This window comes from Scyliorhinus canicula, chromosome 11 (genome assembly GCF_902713615.1).
Source record: "Scyliorhinus canicula chromosome 11, sScyCan1.1, whole genome shotgun sequence".
NCBI classification, from domain to species: Eukaryota; Metazoa; Chordata; class Chondrichthyes; order Carcharhiniformes; family Scyliorhinidae; genus Scyliorhinus; species Scyliorhinus canicula.
Window position 1 is genome coordinate 87575300 of NC_052156.1, and position 20904 is coordinate 87596203.

Sequence of the window (20904 nt, forward strand, 5' to 3'; positions counted from 1 at the left end):
CGTCAGCATGAACAGGCAGAAATTCTTGCCCGTAATCTTTCACTTTTACCCTGCTCTTTGTATCTCTCGCAATCTCCTGGACATAAATGGATAGAACAAAGTCAGCTCAATATTTACTTTATAAGAGAAAAGTATGGAGTCAAGATTGTGAAAAGTTTTTTTGCATGGCAAAATAAGTGTCCTGAATAGAAAGGTCACAGAAATATTCTGTTTCAAATTATTTTCTCTTTTACTCCCAACTGTCTTTCAAACAGCTCGCACATCATTTGAGGCCACTTGGGTAAGCGTGGAGTTCAGTCTAAAACCACTTTGAAATTTGTCAATAGGAATATGAAAAGGGGGCAAGGAAGACTTACCTTTTTAATTTAACCCTTTTTTGGAGAACAGGTGCTTGATGTCTGGCCGTACCTTCCCTCCAGCAATAAAGCTGAGGTTAGGAACTTGGATAGTAGATGAGCCAGTATATATATGCAAGCCACCATTGCAAGGCATAGCCATTTAGGGCTTTCAGACATTTTACAAGAAACAAAACTCAGTTAATTGTTTAACACAAAAGTCTAGTAGTATAGTAGTTCTGGCAGGAACACTGAATTTGACCCATTTAACCATTTTCTCTCTCTTTAAAGCTGAGACTTGGGAATACTTACTGGAACAGTGTCTGAACTCAAACCGAAGGTGTGAACCCTAAACTTGTCAACAGGATGGGCAGTTTGACGATCTCACCCCAGCGTGGACTGTTGTTGTGGTACATCACGAAGGAGCAATGTTCACTTATAGAGGGCTCTCCGGAGCCAAGACTGATACAGTCCTGTTAATCACAAAAGGGACATACGGAACACTCGATAGTAATTTGACCAATACTTGCCAATTTATCTTCAATAACAAAATCGTAATGAAGGAAGAACAAACCTAAAGTGAGCCTGTAGGCATATCCAATCCACACAGGTGCAGCAATATTGACAGTCCCTCTAATCTTCTAATGTCTGGTTTAGAATGAAAATATTCCTTTGTCATTGATTGATTTTCTCTTTTGTCAGAGTACCAGCCAGACATTCCCATATTGCGATCTACTGAAACTGCCTGGTACGTAACCCCAAACTGCAACTGTCTGACATTTCCATTCTGGTGGTTTGAGTCCAGTTACCTGTTATTGGCAGCTTGTGGTGTCAGAAATGCCTCCGGGGAAGTGGATCAAGACTGCCCAAACTCATTTCATGTAGCCAAAAAGAGGAAATTTTCATACCATTAGTCTGGGATGCATTTAAAGTCAGTGCCAGAATCTAAGGGGCGCGATCATACGGCCTCATGGCCCCCGACTCGGGATGCTCATCAGTGAAGGAAATGAAGGTAAGTGCAGAAAATTAAGGTAAGTGCTGCCTTGGTGTGCCCAGAACAGGACTCTTCTTTTCCCGTTAACTTGGACCGAAGGTGTAGAATACTGAACCACTGTACATCCAGTCACCATCTCTGGTGAATGCCTGTGTTTCAGCTGGTACAGATTTGGTTTCTAAAATCTAAAACACAGGCATCAATGTATTTATTGCAAACCAATTTTGTTTTAAGAAATATTTTCAGTTAAGTCATTTTTCATAAGCAACCGATTTTTAAATCAGTAAGGCGGAATGTGAAAGCCAGTATGTATGCCGCTCACAGTACATCAGAAAATTTAGTCTTCAGTCAGGAACTTTACACGAGGAAGACAGGAACTGAAATTTCAAGTCAATTCAAATTGTCGTGTCAGTTATTTTCTGTCCTTACACCTCTCCTGAAGGTGCTGGGTGAGGTTTAATGGGCACCAATCGCTCTCAGGCATCTCAGCCATGCAGCTTTCTTCATATGTTGGTGTTTAAATTGAATATTTTTAACTCCATGTTGGCCTTCTCTTTTAATTTGATGTTGAATTACATTGAATTTACATCAGTGAGGAAGCCAACAAAGCAATGCTCCAAACAAGCCTCCTTCCACCTTACTTCATCAAATCTTATCAGCATATCTTTCTATTCCTTTCTTTCTCAAGTACTTATCTGACATTCCCCCAAATGCATCTTTGCTATTCATCTCGGAGTAAGAATGTATCTTCTTGATTCCTGCTTGAATTTGCTGAAGTGAAGTGTTAATTACTGTTTGTTCTTTTTGGGACTCAAATATGAAAATTCCATTATCCATTATTTACAATGGAATACTCATGTTAAAACCAATTAACAAGTTGAGATGCTTTTTAGAGTCAGGCACGCCAGCATAAAGCTTCAGTAACATATTTTGCGTTTGGACATCTGGTGGCGAACATGGAGTGAGCGGTCGCACATTTGGTGGCTCCCGCTCAAGGCGGATTTTTTCGGTGTTTTCTCCGCCCAAAGGGTAAAGTATTTGAGAGAAAGAGTTGCAGGAGTGCCTGGGGAAAGTTCTACTCCTCTGGTGTGGCTGATGGATGGATTCACGGGTTAGGAGTAGTGTAAGAAGGAAAGTGGTGCTGGGAAGTCGACTTCCGGGCGGCGAGCTGAGTGGTCGCGCTAAAAGGGGCTCCCGCAGAGTGAAGAGGCCCGGGGAGCCTCTCCGCAGCGGGGAGAGCAGGGCAGGGCTGGGAAGGGGACCCCTCCCCCCCCCCGCAACGATACGGCCGGCAGAGGATCCTCGGCGGCAGCATCGGCGGCAGCAGCAGAGGCACCCCCCCCCCCCCAGTGGCACCAGAGCGCAGGCCAGGAGTGGAGCGGCAGGTGCCCAGTTGGAAGCGGGGCCCAGCTTGCGGCAAGGAGGGCGCGGAGGAGCAGCGACTTAACCACCCCCACTGGGTGCGACGAGCGGCGACCCGACCGGAGCAGCGGGGACCGACAACACCCCCCCGTCCTCCCCAACCGGCAGCGACCACCACGAGGCAAGAACAAAGAGACTCTCTCTCTCTTTCTCTACCCTGGGTGAGTGAGAGGAAAAGAGAAGAACTTTTACAAAAACAAAACTCAAAAGAAAACCGTTAAAGAGAGAGGAGGGGGAAATATATACATATATATATTTTTATCATTTTTTATTTTTTTATTTTTATTTTTTCTCTCTCTCTTCTTGCACTCTCTTGTCCCATCCAAAACAAGTTGTATAAAAGGGGGAAAAATAAAGTAGCAAAGGAAAGGAGGGAGGAGAGAAGAAAAAGGGAAGAGACAAAGAATAAAGATAGGGTGCGGAAAAGGGGGGGAAAGAAAAACAAGGGGAGAAGAAAAGAAGAAAGGGAAGTGGGAGGAAAAAAATGCCAGAAAAGAGCCAGAGCAGAGGGACAAGGGCCACCAGATACAGACCGGGCAAGGGGCGAGCCAGCTCAGGCTCACGAAGCGGCTCACGAAGCGGTGGAACGGAAGTATCGCCGCATCGAAAAGAGCTGGACCGACATGCCCTCTCCCCTGGGGCCAGGGGGGAGCGGGAACTGGAAGGCAGCCTTTACTGAGGTGCTGAGCGAGCAGCTGCAGGTACTCAAGGCAGAGGTGCAGCAGGCCCTGACCAGACTAGAGGAGAAATTGGATACCCAAGGGGAGAAACTGGAAGCCCAGGAGGCGACCATTAAGGAGCTGGAGAAAGCAGCGACTGACGTGAGCGACCGGGTCACGGCCCTGGAGAAGGAGGTGGCGAGACTGGGCGCAACACAGGAGAGCCTGAAGGGCAGAGTAGACGACCAGGAAAACCGCTCAAGGAGGCAAAATGTCAGGATAGTGGGCCTGCCAGAGGGGAGCGAGGGTAGAAACCCCACAGCATACGTGGCCGAGATGCTGGGCAACTTAGTGGGGAGGGAAACTTTCCCCACCCCACCAGAAATGGACAGAGCACATAGGTCGCTGGGCCCGAAGCCCAAGGCAGGGGAACAACCGAGAGCAGTCATAGCCAAACTGCACCGGTATCGGGATAGGGAGACAATACTGCGCTGGGGCAGGGAAAATAGAGCTTGCAAATGGGAAGGGCACGCCATTCGAATCTATGAGGATCTTGGGGCAGATATAACTAGGAGACGGGCTGAGTTCAACAGAGCGAAAGCAGCTCTCCACAGGAGCAGAGTGCGTTTTGGAATGCTGTATCCTGCGAAACTCTGGGTCACATACCGAAACAGGGAATATTTCTTTACAGCCCCCGCTGAGGCGAATTGGTTTGTCGAGGAGCACGGGCTGGAAAACAACCAGCGGGGGTAGGGACGAGGGGCCCCTGGCAAAGGGCAACGACACGCCGACAGGGGGGTGGGGAGGGGCGAGGCAATGCCAGCCCCCCCCCACCCCCGGCAGGAACACCCAGACCAAAGAACAAACCACTGCCCGAGGGACTGCTCCAGATGGGAGGCCAGGCCCCAGGACGAGGGAACAAGAGTAATGGAGGAGGGAGAGCAGGCAAGAAGGGTGCAGGGTGGGATGGGGGAAGAGCGGGCAGAAAATCGTAGAGGCCAGGCAGGGGAGAAGCGAGACAATAACCCCCGAGAGGGGAGCCACCGTACTAGCAGGAAAGCTAGCGCCGGGGGCACGCAACAAAGCAGGGCTGCAGCGCACCCCCAACAGGGGGGAAGGCGCCAGGCAAGGGGTGGGGGGGAGGACACCCGTCAAAGTCGGGAGAGCAAACGGGGGCAGGAATAGGGGATAGAGGCGCAAAGGAGGGGTATACGGGGGAGGAGGGAAAAGGGAGAGACCGGGAGGGGGAGGGGGCACACAGGGAGCGAGAGACCGGGATGGGGAGATGCAGGGAAGGAAGGACAAAAGAGGCCAAAAAAGGAACAGGGCTACAAAGTGCCACAACCACGGGCTCGAAACAAGAACCGCTGCAAGCACCTACCCAGTACAGTCTGTGGGTGAAGGGAGCCCCGAGAGTGCAGGGGACTACCCGTGTGGCAGACACACAGTGGACGGCCATGGCGGGTGCCCCCGGGACAAGGAGAAACCCCGGAGCGCAGAGACCCGACCGCTTGGGGAGAGCAGTGACAGCGGACATCCTGGACGGCCCCCTAACCAAGGGAAACCCCGGAGGGCAGGGGCGCGCCCACCAGGTAAGTATAGTTAATCCCACAGGAGCGAGGGGGCAGAAGCCCCCCACCAGGATAATCACCTGGAACGTAAGGGGACTTAACGGCCAAGTGAAGAGATCCAGAGTCCTCACCCACCTCAGAAATATGAAGGCTGACATAGTCTTCCTCCAAGAAACGCACCTGAGGGAGTGATGGAACAATCAATTCACGAGACATGTGCTTTCAGATATGAACAGTGGTTTTAATCTACTTACTTCAGAGCCAGCCCGTTACCCGTTGAACTCACGATGAACTCAGGCTGGCTCTGGACACGGTTATTTATACAGCAGTCTAGGGGGAGGAGTCGTGGGCGGAGCCAAGGGTGGAGCCCTGTACAAACTCCTGAGCATTCCCAGAGCTACTCTCTCTAGTGGTCAGATAACGCTACTGCGCTTACAATAGTATTGGTAAATACTGTGTGAATTACCAAGTTACATTCACCACATTCACCCCCTGCAAAAAAATCAAGTCCGGCGGGGGTGGTGGTCTACAAAGTAAGTCTGTCCGGTGGTCGAACTGTCTGCTGTGATCTGCGGAGCACCAGGGTTGCAGTCTCTTGCGGTGGCTGGATGGGTGTTGTGTGCTGGGGTACAATGGCGGACTCCAGGGAGGGTTGTGTCTGAGCTTCATACTTTTCTGGTTCGACCGGGGACTGGCGGCGCTGGAGGCTGGCCGGCGCGGGTGCACGGAACTGGTGGAGCGAGCTTGTGGGCTCGGGAGCGCGAGGGGGCGGCAGCATGGGGTGTAGGGTGAGGAGTCCTTCTGTGGGGGTAGAGGGGGCGCTGGATCTGGTGGGTGCCAGATCCGGAGGGATACTGTGTCCTGGCGGCCGTCAGGGAACTCGACGAAGGCGTACTGGGGGTTGGAGTGGAGCAGGCGCACCTTCTCAACAAGGGGGTCGGTTTTGTGTGCCCTGACGTGTTTCCTCAGGAGTACCGGGCCCGGTGCCCTCAGCCATGCCGGAAATGAGACCCCCGTGGTAGTGCCCCTGGAAAAAATGAAGAGCCTCTCGTGAGGGGTCTGATTGGTCGCTGTGCATAGGAGGGACCTAATATCGTGGAGCGTGTCTGGGAGGACTTCCTGCCACTGGGAGACTTGGAGCTTTCTAGACCGGAGGCTCAGTAGGACGGTCTTCCAGACCGTCGCGTTCTCCCTCTCCACCTGCCCGTTCCCCCTGGGGTTGAAGCTGGTAGTCCTGCTCGAGGAAATGCCCTTGTCGAGCAGGTACTGACGCAGCTCGACGCTCATGAAGGACGAACCCCGGTCACTGTGTACGTAGCTGGGGAAACCAAACAGGGTGAAGATACTATGCAGGGCCCTAATGACTGTGTGGGAGGTCATGTCGGGGCACGGGATAACAAATGGGAAACGGGAGAACTCATCTACGACGTTTAGAAAGTAAACTTTCTTGTTAGTTGAGGAGAGTGGCCCTTTGAAATCAATCGCGAGGCGTTCAAAGGGCCTAGAAGCCTTGACCAGGTGGGCCCTGTCTGGTCTATAGAAGTGCGGTTTGCACTCCACACAGATCAGGCAGTCTCTCGTGACCGCTTTTACCTCCTCGTTGGAGAAAGGCAGGTTTCGGGCTCTGATGTAGGGGGCGAGCCGGGTGACCCCCGGGTGGCAGATGTCGTTGTGGATGACTTTCAGTCGGTCAATCAGCGCGCTGGCGCATGTCCCGCGGGATAGGGCATCCGGAGGCTCGTTGAGCTTCCCGGGTCGATATTTAATATCGTAATTATAGGTGGAGAGTTCGATCCTCCACCGAAGAATCTTATCATTTTTTATTTTGCCCCTTTGCGAGTTATCAAACATAAAGGCAACCGACCGTTGGTCGGTGATGAGGGTGAACCTCCTACCTGCGAGGTAGTGCCTCCAGTAACGAATAGCCTCCACAATGGCTTGTGCTTCTTTCTCAACTGAGGAGTGTCAGAGTTCTGAAGCGGAGAGGGTACGGGAGAAAAATGCGACTGGTCTCCCTGCCTGATTTAATGTGGCTGCTAGAGCTACTTCTGAGGCGTCGCTCTCAACCTGGAATGGAGTGGATTCATCCACCGCCCGCATGGCCGCTTTGGCGATGTCCTCCTTGATGTAGTTGAAGGCCTGGCGTGCCTCAGCTGACAGGGGAAATTGTGTGGCCTTAAAGAGTGGGCGGGCTTTGTCCGCATATTGAGGGACCCACTGGGCGTAGTAGGAGAAGAAGCCCAGCACCGTTTGAGGGCCTTGGGGCAATGGGGGAGGGGGAGTTCTATGGTCCGGGTCTGGGCCCAGGACTCCGTTTTCCACGACGTAGCCGAGGATGGCCAGTCTGTTTGTGCGGAAAACGCATTTCTATTTGTTGTAGGTGATGTTTAATTTCTGTGCCGTCTGGAAAAAACGGTGGAGGTTGGCGTCGTGGTCCTGCTGGTCATAGCCGCAGATGGTGACATTGTCCAAGTACGGAAACGTGGCCCGCAGCCCGTACTGGTCCACCATTTGGTCCATTGCTCGTTGGAACACCGAGACCCCATTAGTGACGCCGAAGGGGACCCGGAGGAAATGGAAGAGGCGGCCATCGGCCTCGAATGCCGTGTAGTGGCGGTCCTCCGGGCGGATTGGGAGCTGGTGGTATGCAGACTTCAGATCCAACGTGGAAAAGAGCCGATACTGGGTGATCTGATTTCCCACGTCTGCAATCCTGGGGAGGGGACACGTGTAGGGGAGCGTAAATCTATTTATGGTCTGACTATAGTCGACAAACATGCAGAATTTTTCCACGGTCTTAACGACCACCACCTGAGCTCTCCAGGGACTATTGCTGGCCTCTATAATCCCCTCACTGAGAAGCCTTCGGACTTCTGATCTGATAAATACCCGATCCTGCAGGCTGTATCGCCTGCTACGAGTGGCTACGGGTTGACAGTCCTTTGTGAGATTGGCCCGCCGAAGCTGAGGGTGAGGCTCTTAAGATTACATTGAAAATCTAGGCCTAATAAGAGTGGCGCGCAGAGTTCGGGCAAGACGTAGAGTTGAAATTTTGCATAGCTAGCGCCTCGGATTGTGAGTGTCGCGGCGGTGCGCCCCTGGATCTGGGCAGAGTGGGAGCCTGAAGCGAGAGAGATAGTTTGCCGCACGGGGAAAACAGGGAGCGAACAGCGTCTTACCAGATCTGGGCGTATGAAGCTCTCAGTACTCCGTGAGTTGAAAAGGCATGGCGTGCTGTACCCGTTGAGTTAGACCTCTGCCATCGAGTTTCACAGATGTTTTGGGCGGGACTGGTCCAGGGTGACTCCGCTGAGTTGTGGGTAGTCGGCGGCTCAATCAGCTGTGGTGGAGTGGCCCCGTGATGACTGCCCTCTGAGTTCGTAGTCGTACTCTTCCGATGAGTTGTCCGAGCGTGGAGATGCAGGTCGGGCCCGTGGATCGCACGTGGTGGGCGGCGAGGAAGATGGCATCCAAGATGGCCGCCCCCATGAGTCGCACGTGGCTGGCCGCGTGGTGGAGGTTTTCCAAGATGGCGGCCCCCATGGATCGCATGTGGCGGGAGGGGGCGGGGTCGGGGCATAGGCCGCAGCGTTTCGGGCCCCGCGGGCCTGCGGAGCGATTACTTTTTTTAGCGAGGCACACTCTCGCGTAGTGGCCTTTCCGCCCGCAGCTGCTGCAGGTCGCGTTGCGGGCCGGGCAGTGCTGCCGCGGGTGCTGATTCTGGACGCAGAAATGGCAGGCTGGGGCAGCATAGTGGCTGGCTGGGGCAGCGTGGTGGCTGGGCAGCCGCGTGGCACAGGCCCGGGGGAGTCGCTGTTCAGGGGCCCATGATTGGGTCGCGGGTTCCGCGGGGAACGAGGTGAGGCTGCGGAAAGAGACCTCCATCGTGGTAGCAATTTCCGCAGTCTTGGGCTCCCTTTTCCAGCAGTCTTGGCGCACATAATTAGACCTGGGGCCCGCTACAAAAACATCGCGTACAGCAAGTTCTCTATGTTCGGCCGTGGTAACCGCTTGATAGTTACAGCCATTTGATAAATTATTGAGCGCTCTTAGAAATTCGGTGAGTGATTCTGTAGGCCGCTGGCGGCGAGTCGTGAACACATGGCGTGCGTAAACTTCGTTAATGGGCCTTACATACATCTTATCGAGTATCGCTAGCGCTGCAGTATATGAACCGGCCGAGTTTAGTTGCGTAGAGATTCTGTGGCTCACCCTCGCATGCAGTAGACTTAACTTCTGTTCCTCTGTTGTTTCGGCTGTGCTCGCTTCTGCCAGGTAGGCCTTAAAGCACTGCATCCAGTGGGAGAAGATTTCTTTTGCCTCTGCATCCTGTGGGTCGAGTTCCAGGTGTCTAGGCTTGAGGGCTGATTCCATTATCGATCCTGACTGTTCTTAAGTAGATTAAATTGATGGAACCATCAATTCACGAGACACGTGCTTTCAGATATGAACAGTGGTTTTGATCTACTTACTTCAGAGCCAGCCTGTTACCCGTTGAACTCACGATGAACTCAGGCTGGCTCTGGACACGGTTATTTATACAGCAGTCTAGGGGGAGGAGTCATGGGCGGAGCCAAGGGTGGAGCCCTGTACAAACTCCTGAGCATTCCCAGAGATACTCCCCCTAGTGGTCGGATAACGCTACTGCGCTTACAATAGTATTGGTAAATACTGTGTGAATTACCAAGTTACATTCACCACAGGGAGCAGGACCAACTGCGGGTAAGAAAGGGTTGGGTGGGACAAACCTACCATTTCTGCTATGGGACAAGGGCCAGGAGGGTGGCGATCCTGATCGGCAAGAGGACGATGTTTAGGGCGACAAAGACGGTTGCAGACCCAGGGGGCGGTATGTCATGGTCAGCGGGGCCCTGAATGGGGCACCGGTAGTTCTAGTCTACGTGTACGCGCCCAACTGGGACGACACGAGTTTCATCAAAAAGACCATGGCAGAAATCCCGGACATAGCGACGCATCGACTAATCATGGGGGGGGGGGGGGGGACTTCAACTGTGTACAGGATCCAAAGACGGACAGATCAAACCCCAAAATGGGGAAAACCTCAAGCATGGCAAGGGAACTCAGTCACTTTATGGAGCAGATGGGAGCAGTGGACCCCTGGAGGTTCGCCCACCCGGGGGAGAAAGAATTCTACTTTTTCTCCCCAGTACACAACGTGTGCACCAGAATTGACTTCTTTGTGGTGGGGAAAACGGTGCTTCCAGGGATAGACAAGGTGGAATACTCCGCAATTGTGATATCAGACCACACCCCACACTACACGGACGTGCGGCTGGAGACGGGAAGGGCCCAGCGCCCCACATGGAGGTTGGGCGGTGCCTTACTAGCTGACAAGGTCTTCAGCGAAAGGATAGTGCAGGCCATAGCAGAGTACAAGGAGAACAACCAAAATGGGGAGGTCTCACCCTCCACGTTCTGGGAAGCGCTAAAGGCCGTACTAAGAGGGGAAATCATTGCCTGCAAAGCGCAAAGAGATAGGGAGGAAAGGGTGGCTAGGCAGAAGCTGGTCGACTCCATACTGGAGGTAGACCGTAAATACTCCGAGGCCCCGACCGTAGAGCTCCTGGCGGTGAGGAAAGAGCTACAAAGGAGCTTTGACCTGCTCTCCACCAGGAAAGCAGTGCACCAACTCCGCCAGGCGCGCGGGACCCTGTACGAACACGGAGACAAAGCCAGCCGCCTGTTGGCACACCAGCTGAGAAAGCAGGCAGCCACCAGAGAAATTGCGCAAACCAGGGGTACCGGAGGCACGTTGGAAACAGAACCAGAGAGGATTAACAAAACCTTCAAGGCCTTCTACCAAGAGTTGTACACCTCAGCGCTCCCAATGGGGAAGGCTGGGATGAACCGGTTCCTTGATGGACTGGACATACCAGTCGAGGGAGAGGGCAGAAAACGGGACCTGGAAGCACCACTAGCACTGGGAGAGATCATGGACAGCAGTAGCTCCATGCAGACGGGGAAGGGGCCGGGACCGGACGGATTCCCGGCGGACTTCTACAAAAAATTTGCGACAGCGCTGGGCCCGCACCCGCGGAAGATGTTCACAGACTCGCTAGCTCGGGGCACACTGCCACCCACATTAGCACAGGCCTCAATCTCGCTGATACCTAAAAAGACAAAGACCTAACGGAATGTGGGTCATACAGACCCATCTCACTGCTGAATGCAGACGCCAAAATACTGGCCAAAATCCTAGCCAAATGTCTAGAAGACTGTGTACCCGAGGTGGTCACAGAGGACCAGACGGGCTTCGTCAAAGGTAGACAACTTACCTCGAACATCAGGCGCCTGCTGAACATGATAATGACCCCCTCCGGGGAGAGAACACAAGAGGTGATCGTCTCCCTGGACGCAGAAAAGGCCTTCGACAGAGTCGAATGGAAATACCTCAGAGAGGTACTGGAGTGGTTCGGGCTTGGAACAGGGTTCACCGCTTGGGTAAAGCTCCTATAACAACGCTCCCATGGCAAGCGTACGGACCAACAATACCAACTCCCAATACTTCCACCTGCACAGGGGCACCAGACAAGGATGCCCACTGTCCCCGCTGCTGTTCGCACTAGCAATCGAACCGCTAGCAATCGCGCTCAGGGCAGCAAAAAATTGGAGGGGGATCCGAAGGGGAAGCAGAGAGCACAGAGTCTCACTCTATGCAGATGACCTGCTCCTCTACATCTCGGACCCATAGAGCAGCATGGACGGAATCATTGCGCTCCATTGGGGGGGGGCAGCACTAAAGGGGCTGCCGTTCAAACAAGCCCAACACAAATTCCGCTACCTGGGGATCCAAATAGCCCATGACTGGAAAGGGATCCACAAATGGAACCTCACCAGTCTGACGGAGTAAGTAAAAAAGGACCTGCAAAGATGGAACACACTCCCACTCTCCCTCGCGGGGAGAGTCCAGATGATCAAAATGAACATACTGCCCAGGTTCCTCTTCCTGTTTAGATCCATTCCGATCTACATCCACAAGGCCTTTTTCAAAGCCCTGGACAAACTAATCATGGCGTTCGTATGGGTGGGGTAAAAATGCTAGGATCCCAAAGAAGGTCCTACAAAAAACAAAATCCGGGGGAGGCTAGCCCTACCAAACCTGCAATTCTACCACTGGGCGGCAACAGCCGAGCTAGTAAGGGGATGGATCCAGGAGCCAGAGGCCGAATGGGTGCGCGCGGAGGAGGCCTCCTGCGTGGGGACCTCCGTGCCCTCGCCACGGCAACACTCCCATCCCCACCCAAAAAACACTCCAGCAGCCCAGTGGTGACAGCCACCCTCCAATCCTGGAACCAACTGCGGCAGCAATTTGGCCTGACCAAAATGTCGGACAAGGCTCCCATCTGCAACAACCATAGGTTCACACCAGCACTGACTGACGCCACCTTCAAAAGGTGGAGGCAGGACGGAGGGACACTGACAGTCAGGGACCTATACACGGACGGCAGGATCGCAACACTGGACGAACTGACAGAGAAACTTCGGCTAGCCAGGGGGAACGAGCTACGGTATCTGCAGCTCAAAAACTTCTTATGAAAGGAGAAAAGGACATACCCACAACCGCCATGACAGACACTACTGGAGGACCTACTGGACGCAAGCTTCCTAGATAAAGGGAACTGTAGCGACATGTATGACCGACTGGTAGAAAGGGCCGACACCGTACTGGATGCAACAAGAAAGAAATGGGAGGAGGACCTGGGGATTGAGATAGGGTGGGGACTCTGGAGCGAGGCACTGCATAGGGTCAACTCCACCGCCACGTGCGCAAGGCTCAGCCTGACGCAACTAAAAGTGGTACATAGAGCCCACTTAACAAGAACCCGTATGAGTAGGTTCTTCCCGGAGGTGGAGGACAGATGTGAACGGTGCCAAAGAGGCCCGGCCAACCACGCCCACATGTTCTGGTTTTGCCCCAGGCTTGTGGAGTACTGGACAGCCTTCTTCGAGGCTTTGTCCAAAGTGATGGGGGTGAGGGTGGAGCCATGCCCGATAGTGGCGGTCTTCGGGGTTTCAGACCAGCCAGATCTATTCCTGGGGAGGAGGGCGGACGCCCTTGCCTTTGCCTCCCTGATCGCCCGCCGTAGAATCCTGTTTGGCTGGCGGTCAGCAGCACCACCCAGAGCTGCAGACTGGCTGTCGGACCTCTCGGAATCTCTCCAAATGGAGAAAATCAAATTCGCCATCCGAGGGTCAGACGACGGCTTCCATAGAACGTGGGAGCCATTCATGCAACTGTTCTGGGACCTGTTTGTGGTCGGGAGTCGGGGGAAGGTAGCCGGGGCATGGAGGGGAGAGATGGACTGGGAGGGAGGGGGTAGGGGGGGAACGGCTAAACCTGAGGAGGGAGCGGCGAACCACAGGGGGGGGGGGGGGGGAAGACAGCTAAACCTGGGGAAATGGAGGCGAACCGTGGGGGGGGGGGGGGGGGTGCAGGGAAGCGGGAGCCGGAGGGAGGACACGGGATGCCAAAACGTGCATGACATCTCCAGCAGCGGGGAACGAGGAAACTGGAGATGGAGGATGGGATGAGTGGCAGAAGCAGGGGCGAGCGTGGGATGGCAGCGAGACCCGTCCGGGAAGGGCGGGCGACAGCAGCACACAGCAGAGCCAAATATCGCATGCTGTGATTTTCTCCCCGGCACCCAACGGTGTGCTTGTCCCCCCCCAGTCCCCCCCCCCCCCCCCCCCACCCCCCCTGCCCAGGCAGCCACCTGCTTATGTGGGGTGAGTAATTTTGCCAGATGTACAGAGATGCCGCTGTCGCGCTGGTGCACAATACCCCACCAGTTATTTCATTTCATATGTTATTGTATTTTTTTTTATGTTGGGGTGTGCTCTTCTCCTCTAAATGTGTATATATATATATATATATATACACGTGTTTATTATTCTGTGTATATAACGGTAATTATACCTTGCTCAAAAAAACCCAATAAAAACATTTATTAAAAAAAGGAAAGAGCTGCTGGAGCACGAGTATCTTCATTGTGTGCTACAGGTAAAGATGGCTGAGGACAAGAGGGCTGCTCTGTCTGGAGGCAACCGAGGACTGTGTCACTGGGGTGACAGGTGAAGATTAAATGGTTTTGTGAAGGGGAACATGAGGTGGTTGCTTAATGTAATAATGATGCCTTTGGAGGGGCAGGAAGCGGAGGTAGTGGTGGTAATGGAGGTGGCGAGGGAGCGCCTGCTGAAGGCATTCGAGCTGTTTGGTTTTGGGCAGGGGTTTGTAGATTGGTCCGGCTGCTGTAGAAGACACCGGTCACAAGTTTGCGGACGAACCAAGTGAGCAGAGGGTCAAATTGTATGTGGAAGACCTGTCGCTGTATATTTCAGACCCGTTTGTCAGAATCTGGGACATTATGGGGATCTTAGAGGAATTTGGCTGGTTTTCAGGTTAGAAGTCGAATATGGGGAAGAGCGATTTGCTCCCGATTGAGACTAGAGGGCAGGAAAGGAGGTTAGGGGAGTTGCCGTTTAGAGTGGTGGAGGCAAGCGTTAGATACTTGAGTATCCAGGTGACACGGGGCTGGGCGCAGCTGTACAAGTTGAACCAAGCTTGGCTGGTGGAGCAGATGAAAGTGGATTTCAAGAGGTGGGATGTGCTGCCGCTGTCACAGATAGTAGGTGCAGATAGTAAAAATGACCGTCCTGCCAAGGTTTCTGTTTGTGTTTCAGAACCTTCCAATTTTCATCTCCAAGTTGTTTTTTAAGAAGGTCAATGCGTTGATCTCTGGATTTGTGTAGGTGGGGAAGATCCCGCGGGTAAGGAGGACTTACCTGGAGGGGGCGGCGAGGGGGCCTGCTGGCGCTGCCGAACATGATGAATTACTACTGGGCGGCGAATATTGCTGTGGTTAGGAAATGGGTCATGGGAGAGGGGTCGGCATCATGGAGGGCTTTGTTGTCGGGGCCTCAGCTGTTTTCGCCGGCCAGGTACTCCGTGAGCCCAGTGGTGGTGTCGGTCTTAAGGGTGTAGGGACAGTGGAGGCAGCATCTGGGACTGGAGGGTTTGCGCCAGGGGATGCTGGATGCAAGGTTTCGGTGGTGGTGGCAAGTAGAGATTGAGCGGTTTGGCGATCTTCTCAGGGGCAGATTTGCGAAGTTGGAGGACCTGGAGGGAGAGTATGAGTTGCCGAGGGGGAACGGGTTTAGGTACCTGTAGGTCCGAGACTTTATAAGTAGAGAGGCTCCGTTCTTTCCAGGGCTGCTGCCCCTAAGGTTGCAAGACAAGGTGCTGTTGCGAGACGAGAAAGGGGAGGGGAAGATGTTTGATGTCTATGAGGAGCTGACGGAGTGGGAGGGGGCCCTGGTGGAGGACATAAAGCATAAGTGGGAGGAGGAGCTGGGAGGGGAGGCGGGGGCTGAGACAGGGGCAGAGACCTTGCGGGGGTGAACCCATCCTCGTCGTGTGCGAGGCTAAGTCTCATTCAGTTTGAAGTGATACACAGGGCGCATATGACAATAGCAAGGATGAGTATGTTCTTTGAGGGGGTAGAGGATTGGTGTGGGTGGTGTGCCGGGAGGCTCGCGAATCACATCCTCATGGTCTGGGGGGTGTTCAAGGTTGAAGGGGTTCTGGCAGGGGTTCACAGACGTGATGTCCGAAGTGCTGGTGTTCCCGAGTCCAGGGGTGTTAAAATAACGTGTTAAATAAGTTAAGAGTCCGTGGTGTTAAGGATACGATCCTGTCATGGATAGAGGATTAGCTGACTGGCAGAGTGGGGATAAAGGGGTATTTTTCAGGATGGCAGCCGGTGACTAGTGGTGTGCCTCAGGGCTCGGTGCTGGGACCACAATATACATTAATGATTTGGAAGAAGGAACTGAAGGCACTGTTGCTAAGTTTGCAGATGGTACAAAGATCTGTAGAGGGACTGGTAGCATTGAGGAAGCAGGCGGGCTGCAGAAGGATTTGGACAGGCTAGGAAAGTGGGCAATGAAGTGGCAAATGAAATACAATGTGGAAAAGTGTGAGGTTATGCACTTTGGAAGGGGGAATTTAGGCAAAGGATGTTTTCTAAATGGGAAATACTGAGGAATTTAGAAGCACAAAGGCACTTGGGAGTCCTTGTTCATATTTCTCTTAAGGTTAATTTGAAGGTTCAGTCGGCAGTTAAGAAGGCAAATGCAAAGTTAGCATTCATGTCAAGAAGGCAAGAATACATGACCATGGATGTACTTCTGAGGCTGTACAAGGCTCTGGTTAGACCCCATTTGAAGTATTGTGAGCAGTTTTGGGCCCCGTATCTAAAGAAGGATGTGCTAGCCTCGGAAAGAGTCCAGAGGAGGTTCACAAGAATGATCCCTGGAATAAACAGCTTGAGAAACGGTTGAGGACTCTGGGTCAGTACTCGGAGTTTAGAAGGATGAGGGGACATCTTATTGAAACTTACAGGATACTGCGAGGCCTGGATAGAGTGGATGTGGAGAGGATGTTTCCACTTGGAGGAAAAACTAGAACCAGAGGAGACCATCTCAAACTAAAGGTTTGATCCTTTAAAGCAGAGATAAGGAGGAATTTCTCTAGCCAGAGGGTGGTGAACCTGTGGAACACTTTGCCGCAGAAGGCTACGGAGGCCAAATCACTGAGTGTCTTAAAGACAGAGATAGATAGGTTCTTGACTAATAAGGGGATCATGGGTTATGGGGAGAAGGCAGGAGAATGGGGATGAGAAAAATATCAGCCACGATTGAATGGTGGAGCAGACTCGATCGACTGAGTGGCCTAATTTTGCTCCTACGTCTTCTGGTCTTAAGTGGCGGTATTCAGGATGTCGGAAGACCCGGGAGTGCTGGGGGTGAGAGAAGCCGATGTTTTGGACTTTGTTTCCTCATAGCCTGGAGATGGATTTTGTTCAGATGGCCGGACTCGGAGCTGCCGAAAGCGGGGGTATAGGTGAGCGAACTGGCGGAATTCCTGAGGCTGGAGAAGATCAAGCTCATCTTGAGGGGGTCGGTGGATGGGTTCACCCAGAGTGGAAACGTTTATTGATTTCTTTAAGGAGGTTTGAGGAATCGGCGGTGAAGGGTGGGGTTCAAATGGGAAAGGCGGGATGTTTGAAGGGGGTGCTATTAGGGGAGCAGAGGGTGGGTGTTGGTTGTTTATGTTGTTTCGTTGTTCTTCTGGTTTTGTTTGTTTATATGAAAATGCCTTGAATAAAATATATTAAAAAAACATCTTTTACTATTGTCCAAATCTGTTTACTTTTCTGGATATGTTATTTAAATTGTGATGCTGATTATATAATCAAACAGCTTACTTGAGGAGTTACTTTGACGCATTAACAATTGAAAATAACATCAGGCATGATTCAGTACCTGACCCTGGGGTGCTCAGCTTCAATGTTGGATATTAATTCAGCTACCTCATGCAAAATTTTCACTGGGTGGTGAGACAGGTTCATGGGCGACCTTGTCCGCTTTTCAGATCATTATTTATGCATAAATAAGGAGTTTGTTGAATTGTTGATTGGCCTGCCCTTCTCAAGAGGTCAAAGGTGCTGCTGTTATATTTAAATGGCACACATACATACACTCACTCTATACAGCCCAGGACTTATTGTGGTGAGTGATAGCCCACAGAATAAACATACCCTCTGCCCCCAAGTTCAGTTACAATTGCCTCGAGACAATCCTCCAGGCAGTCCAGAAGCTGCAGGAAGCCTTCTACCTTCTTGATAGAAGCCAGAGGTCCATCAACCTCAAAACGCCGGACTGGGAGGAAATCCGCAGAGAGATCAGTGGATGTGGGCCTCAGAGGTGGACCGCTATGCAGTGCAGGAAGAGGTTGAACAATCTCATCCTCTCTGCCAGTGTAAGTGAACTGTCTCCTCACTCCAAACTCACACTCTCAGAAGGCCATCAGGCATTTGCAGAGTTACATCCACAGAGGTCTCACACACTACTAGCAGAAGGAACATCACTACTGATTCTCTGACAGACACTTTAATGTTATCTCCTGCGATATCCTGCACAAGTCACTGGAGACCACTCAGCACACACAGCAGGCATATATCTTCTGATCTTCTCTTGTATCCGTGCTACCCACAATCTATCCATCTGTGTTTTTGCAGGATAAAATCACGCACCGCAAGAGGGAGAGATCCCAGGCCAAAGGGGAGATGCCAGAGTTTAGTCCACTCACCCCATGCAAGAAACAGGCAGCTGGCTGGACAGAATAAGGGCCATTCCTGCACTGTCGGTAAGATCAGCAGTAGTCATCGGCCACCTACAGACACTGTGAGAGTATATAATATAGGTGACTGTTCAGCTAATCTCTAATTATTTCTTTTCTCTATTACAACCACCAGCAAGAAAATGCACTGGGAAATTGTCAGTCAGCCCATCAGCCCTAGCTTGGATGAAGATCCTGCAAAACTATCTGAAGAAGACCAGTCACTGCATTTATCTGCACCCTCCACCAGCACAGAGACACACGCCTCATTGGGACCTAATTCTAGAGCAGACTCGGGGTCACTATCTGGTCAGCACAGAATAGAAACAGCTCCACACAAGGCTGAGGAAGGGACAGTCAAGGGGCGGGATTCTCCCCTACCCGGTGGGGGAGGGGTCCCGGCGTAGCGGAGTGGTGCCAACCACTCCGGCGTCCAGCCTCCCCAACGTTGCGGAATTCTCCGCACCTTTAGGGGCCAAGCCCTCACATTGAGGGGCTAGGCCCGTGCCGGAGCGGTTGGCACCACACCGACTGGCGCCCAAACCGGCTCAAGCGGCCTTTGACGCCCGCTGCCCGGCCCCGGGGCTGGCCGAAAGGCCTTCACCGGTTCGTGCATGCGCCGGTGCGTCAGCTGCTGCTGACGTCACCACCGGCGCATGCGCGCTGGGGGATTCTCTTCCGCCTCCGCCATGGTGGAGGCCGTGGCGGCGGCGGAAGAAAAAGAGTGCCCCCACGGCACAGGCCCGCCCGCAGGGCCCCAATCGCAGGCCTGGCCACCGTGGGGGCACCCCCCGGGGTTCGATCGCCCCGCGCCCCCCCAGGACCCCGCTCGCACCGCCGATCCTGCCGCCACCAAAGGTGGTTCAAACATGGGACTTCGGCCCTTCGCGGGCCGGAGAATCGCCACAGGGGGCTCGCCGATCAGCGGGTGGTGTTTCCTGCCCCCGCCAATTCCCGGGTGGTGGAGAATTTCTGCCACGGCGGGGCGTGATTTTCGGTGGCCCCGGGCGATTCTCCGACCCTGCGGGGGTCGGAGAATTTCGCCCAAGGTCTCCGATACTCAGAGGACAGCTGAAGGTCAAGCCTCTACTAAGTTCAAGTCTGATGATAAACCTCTGGAATCGGTCCTTAGAGAAATGTTGGAGTAGCAAAGACAGGAAGGAACAGCAGGCAAGGTTGTCAGAGGTTGTCACTGTTGTATCTTTAGACTAACAGTAGAAAAGAAATAGGATTGCAGAAGCATGTGAGTTTGATGCAAGATTAACAGATGTTGATTGAATAGGTCTTCACCGTCCAATGTTTGATACTATACTCCCCAAAAGCCATGTCATTAATATCATGTGACTCGGACCTTAAAGAAACATTACACACAACCACAATAACCCACATATATATGATGTGGAGATGAAGACATTGGATTAGGGTGAGCACAGTAAGAAGTCTTACAACACCAGGTTAAAGTCCAACAGGTTTATTTCAAATCACTAGCTTTTGGAGCACTGCTCCTTCCTCAGGTGAATGAAGAGGTATGTTCCAGAAACATATATATAGACAAATTCAAAGATGCCGGACAATGCTTAGAATGCGAGCATTTGCAGGTTGTTAAGTCTTTACAGATCCAAAAATAGGGGTAACCCCAGATTAAAGAGGTGTGAATTGTCTCAAGTCAGGACAGTTGGTAGGATTTCGCAAGCCCAGGGCCAGATGGTGGGGAATGAACGGAATGCGACATGAATCCAAGGTCCCAGTTGAGGCCGTACTCATGTCTGCGGAACTCAAACTTATAGCCATCTTGTAAGGGAACGAGTCTGGAGGCTCTGTTAATGGCACCTCTGCTGCGGCTTGGTCCTCCACAAGCCCAGTGGTAGTGGCAGCCCTGAGAGTGTGGGGCAATGGAGGCAGCACATGAGACTAGAGGGTGCATCGGTGTGGTCACCGATCTGTGACAATCACCGGTTCACACCGGAGTTGCTGAATAGGGGCCTTAGGAGGTGGCAGTGGGCAGGGATTGAGAGATTTGGGGATCTCTTCATTGAGGAGGGCTTCCCGAGCCTGGAGGAGCTAGAGGAGGAGTTTGAATTGCCGGGTGGGAACGGATTTCGGTACCTGCAGGTACGGGACTTTGTCCGGAGGCAGATTCTGGGCTTCCCCTGCCTCCCCCGAAGGGGACTACAGGATAAAATGATGTTAAAAACAGGGGTTGGAGAGGGGAGGGTCTCGGAAATATATAAGGAATTGATGGAGTGGGAAGGGGTCCCAATCGGGGAGGTGAAGAGGAAGTGGGATGATGAGTTGGTGGGGGGAGGGGAGTTGGGAAAAGGCCCTGAGGAGAGTCATCCTCGTCGTGTGCCAGGCATAGCCTGATCCAGTTCAAGGTGCTCCATAGGGCTCATATGACTGTGGCCTGGACGAGTAGGTTTTTCGAGGAGGTGGACGACAGATGTGGGTGGTGCGGAGAAAGTCCGGCGAATCACGTACACATGTTTTGGGCGTGTCCGAAGCTGAGGGGATTCTGGCAGGGATTCTCAGATGTCATGTCAGAGGACCTGGAAGGGAGAGTTACACCGAGTTCAGAGATGACAATATTTAGAGTGTAAGAAGATCCGGGAGCCCAGTGGGGGTTGGGGGGAGGCCGACATTTTGGCCTTTACCTCGTTGGTGGCCCGGAAATGGATTTTGCTGGGATGGAGGGACTCGAAGCCTCCAAAGTCAGGAGTGTGGG

At 52.8% G+C, this 20904-nt stretch overlaps 1 protein-coding gene across 1 annotated transcript in view; it reads right to left on the minus strand.

Annotated features, from left to right (window-relative positions):
- The window catches only part of dock3 (dedicator of cytokinesis 3), a 1304448-nt gene that overhangs the window by 512441 nt on the left and 771103 nt on the right, over nucleotides 1-20904 (minus strand). The window contains 2 exon segments of the mRNA XM_038810823.1: nucleotides 648-685; nucleotides 687-808. Coding sequence (XP_038666751.1) covers nucleotides 648-685; nucleotides 687-808 — 160 coding nt within the window.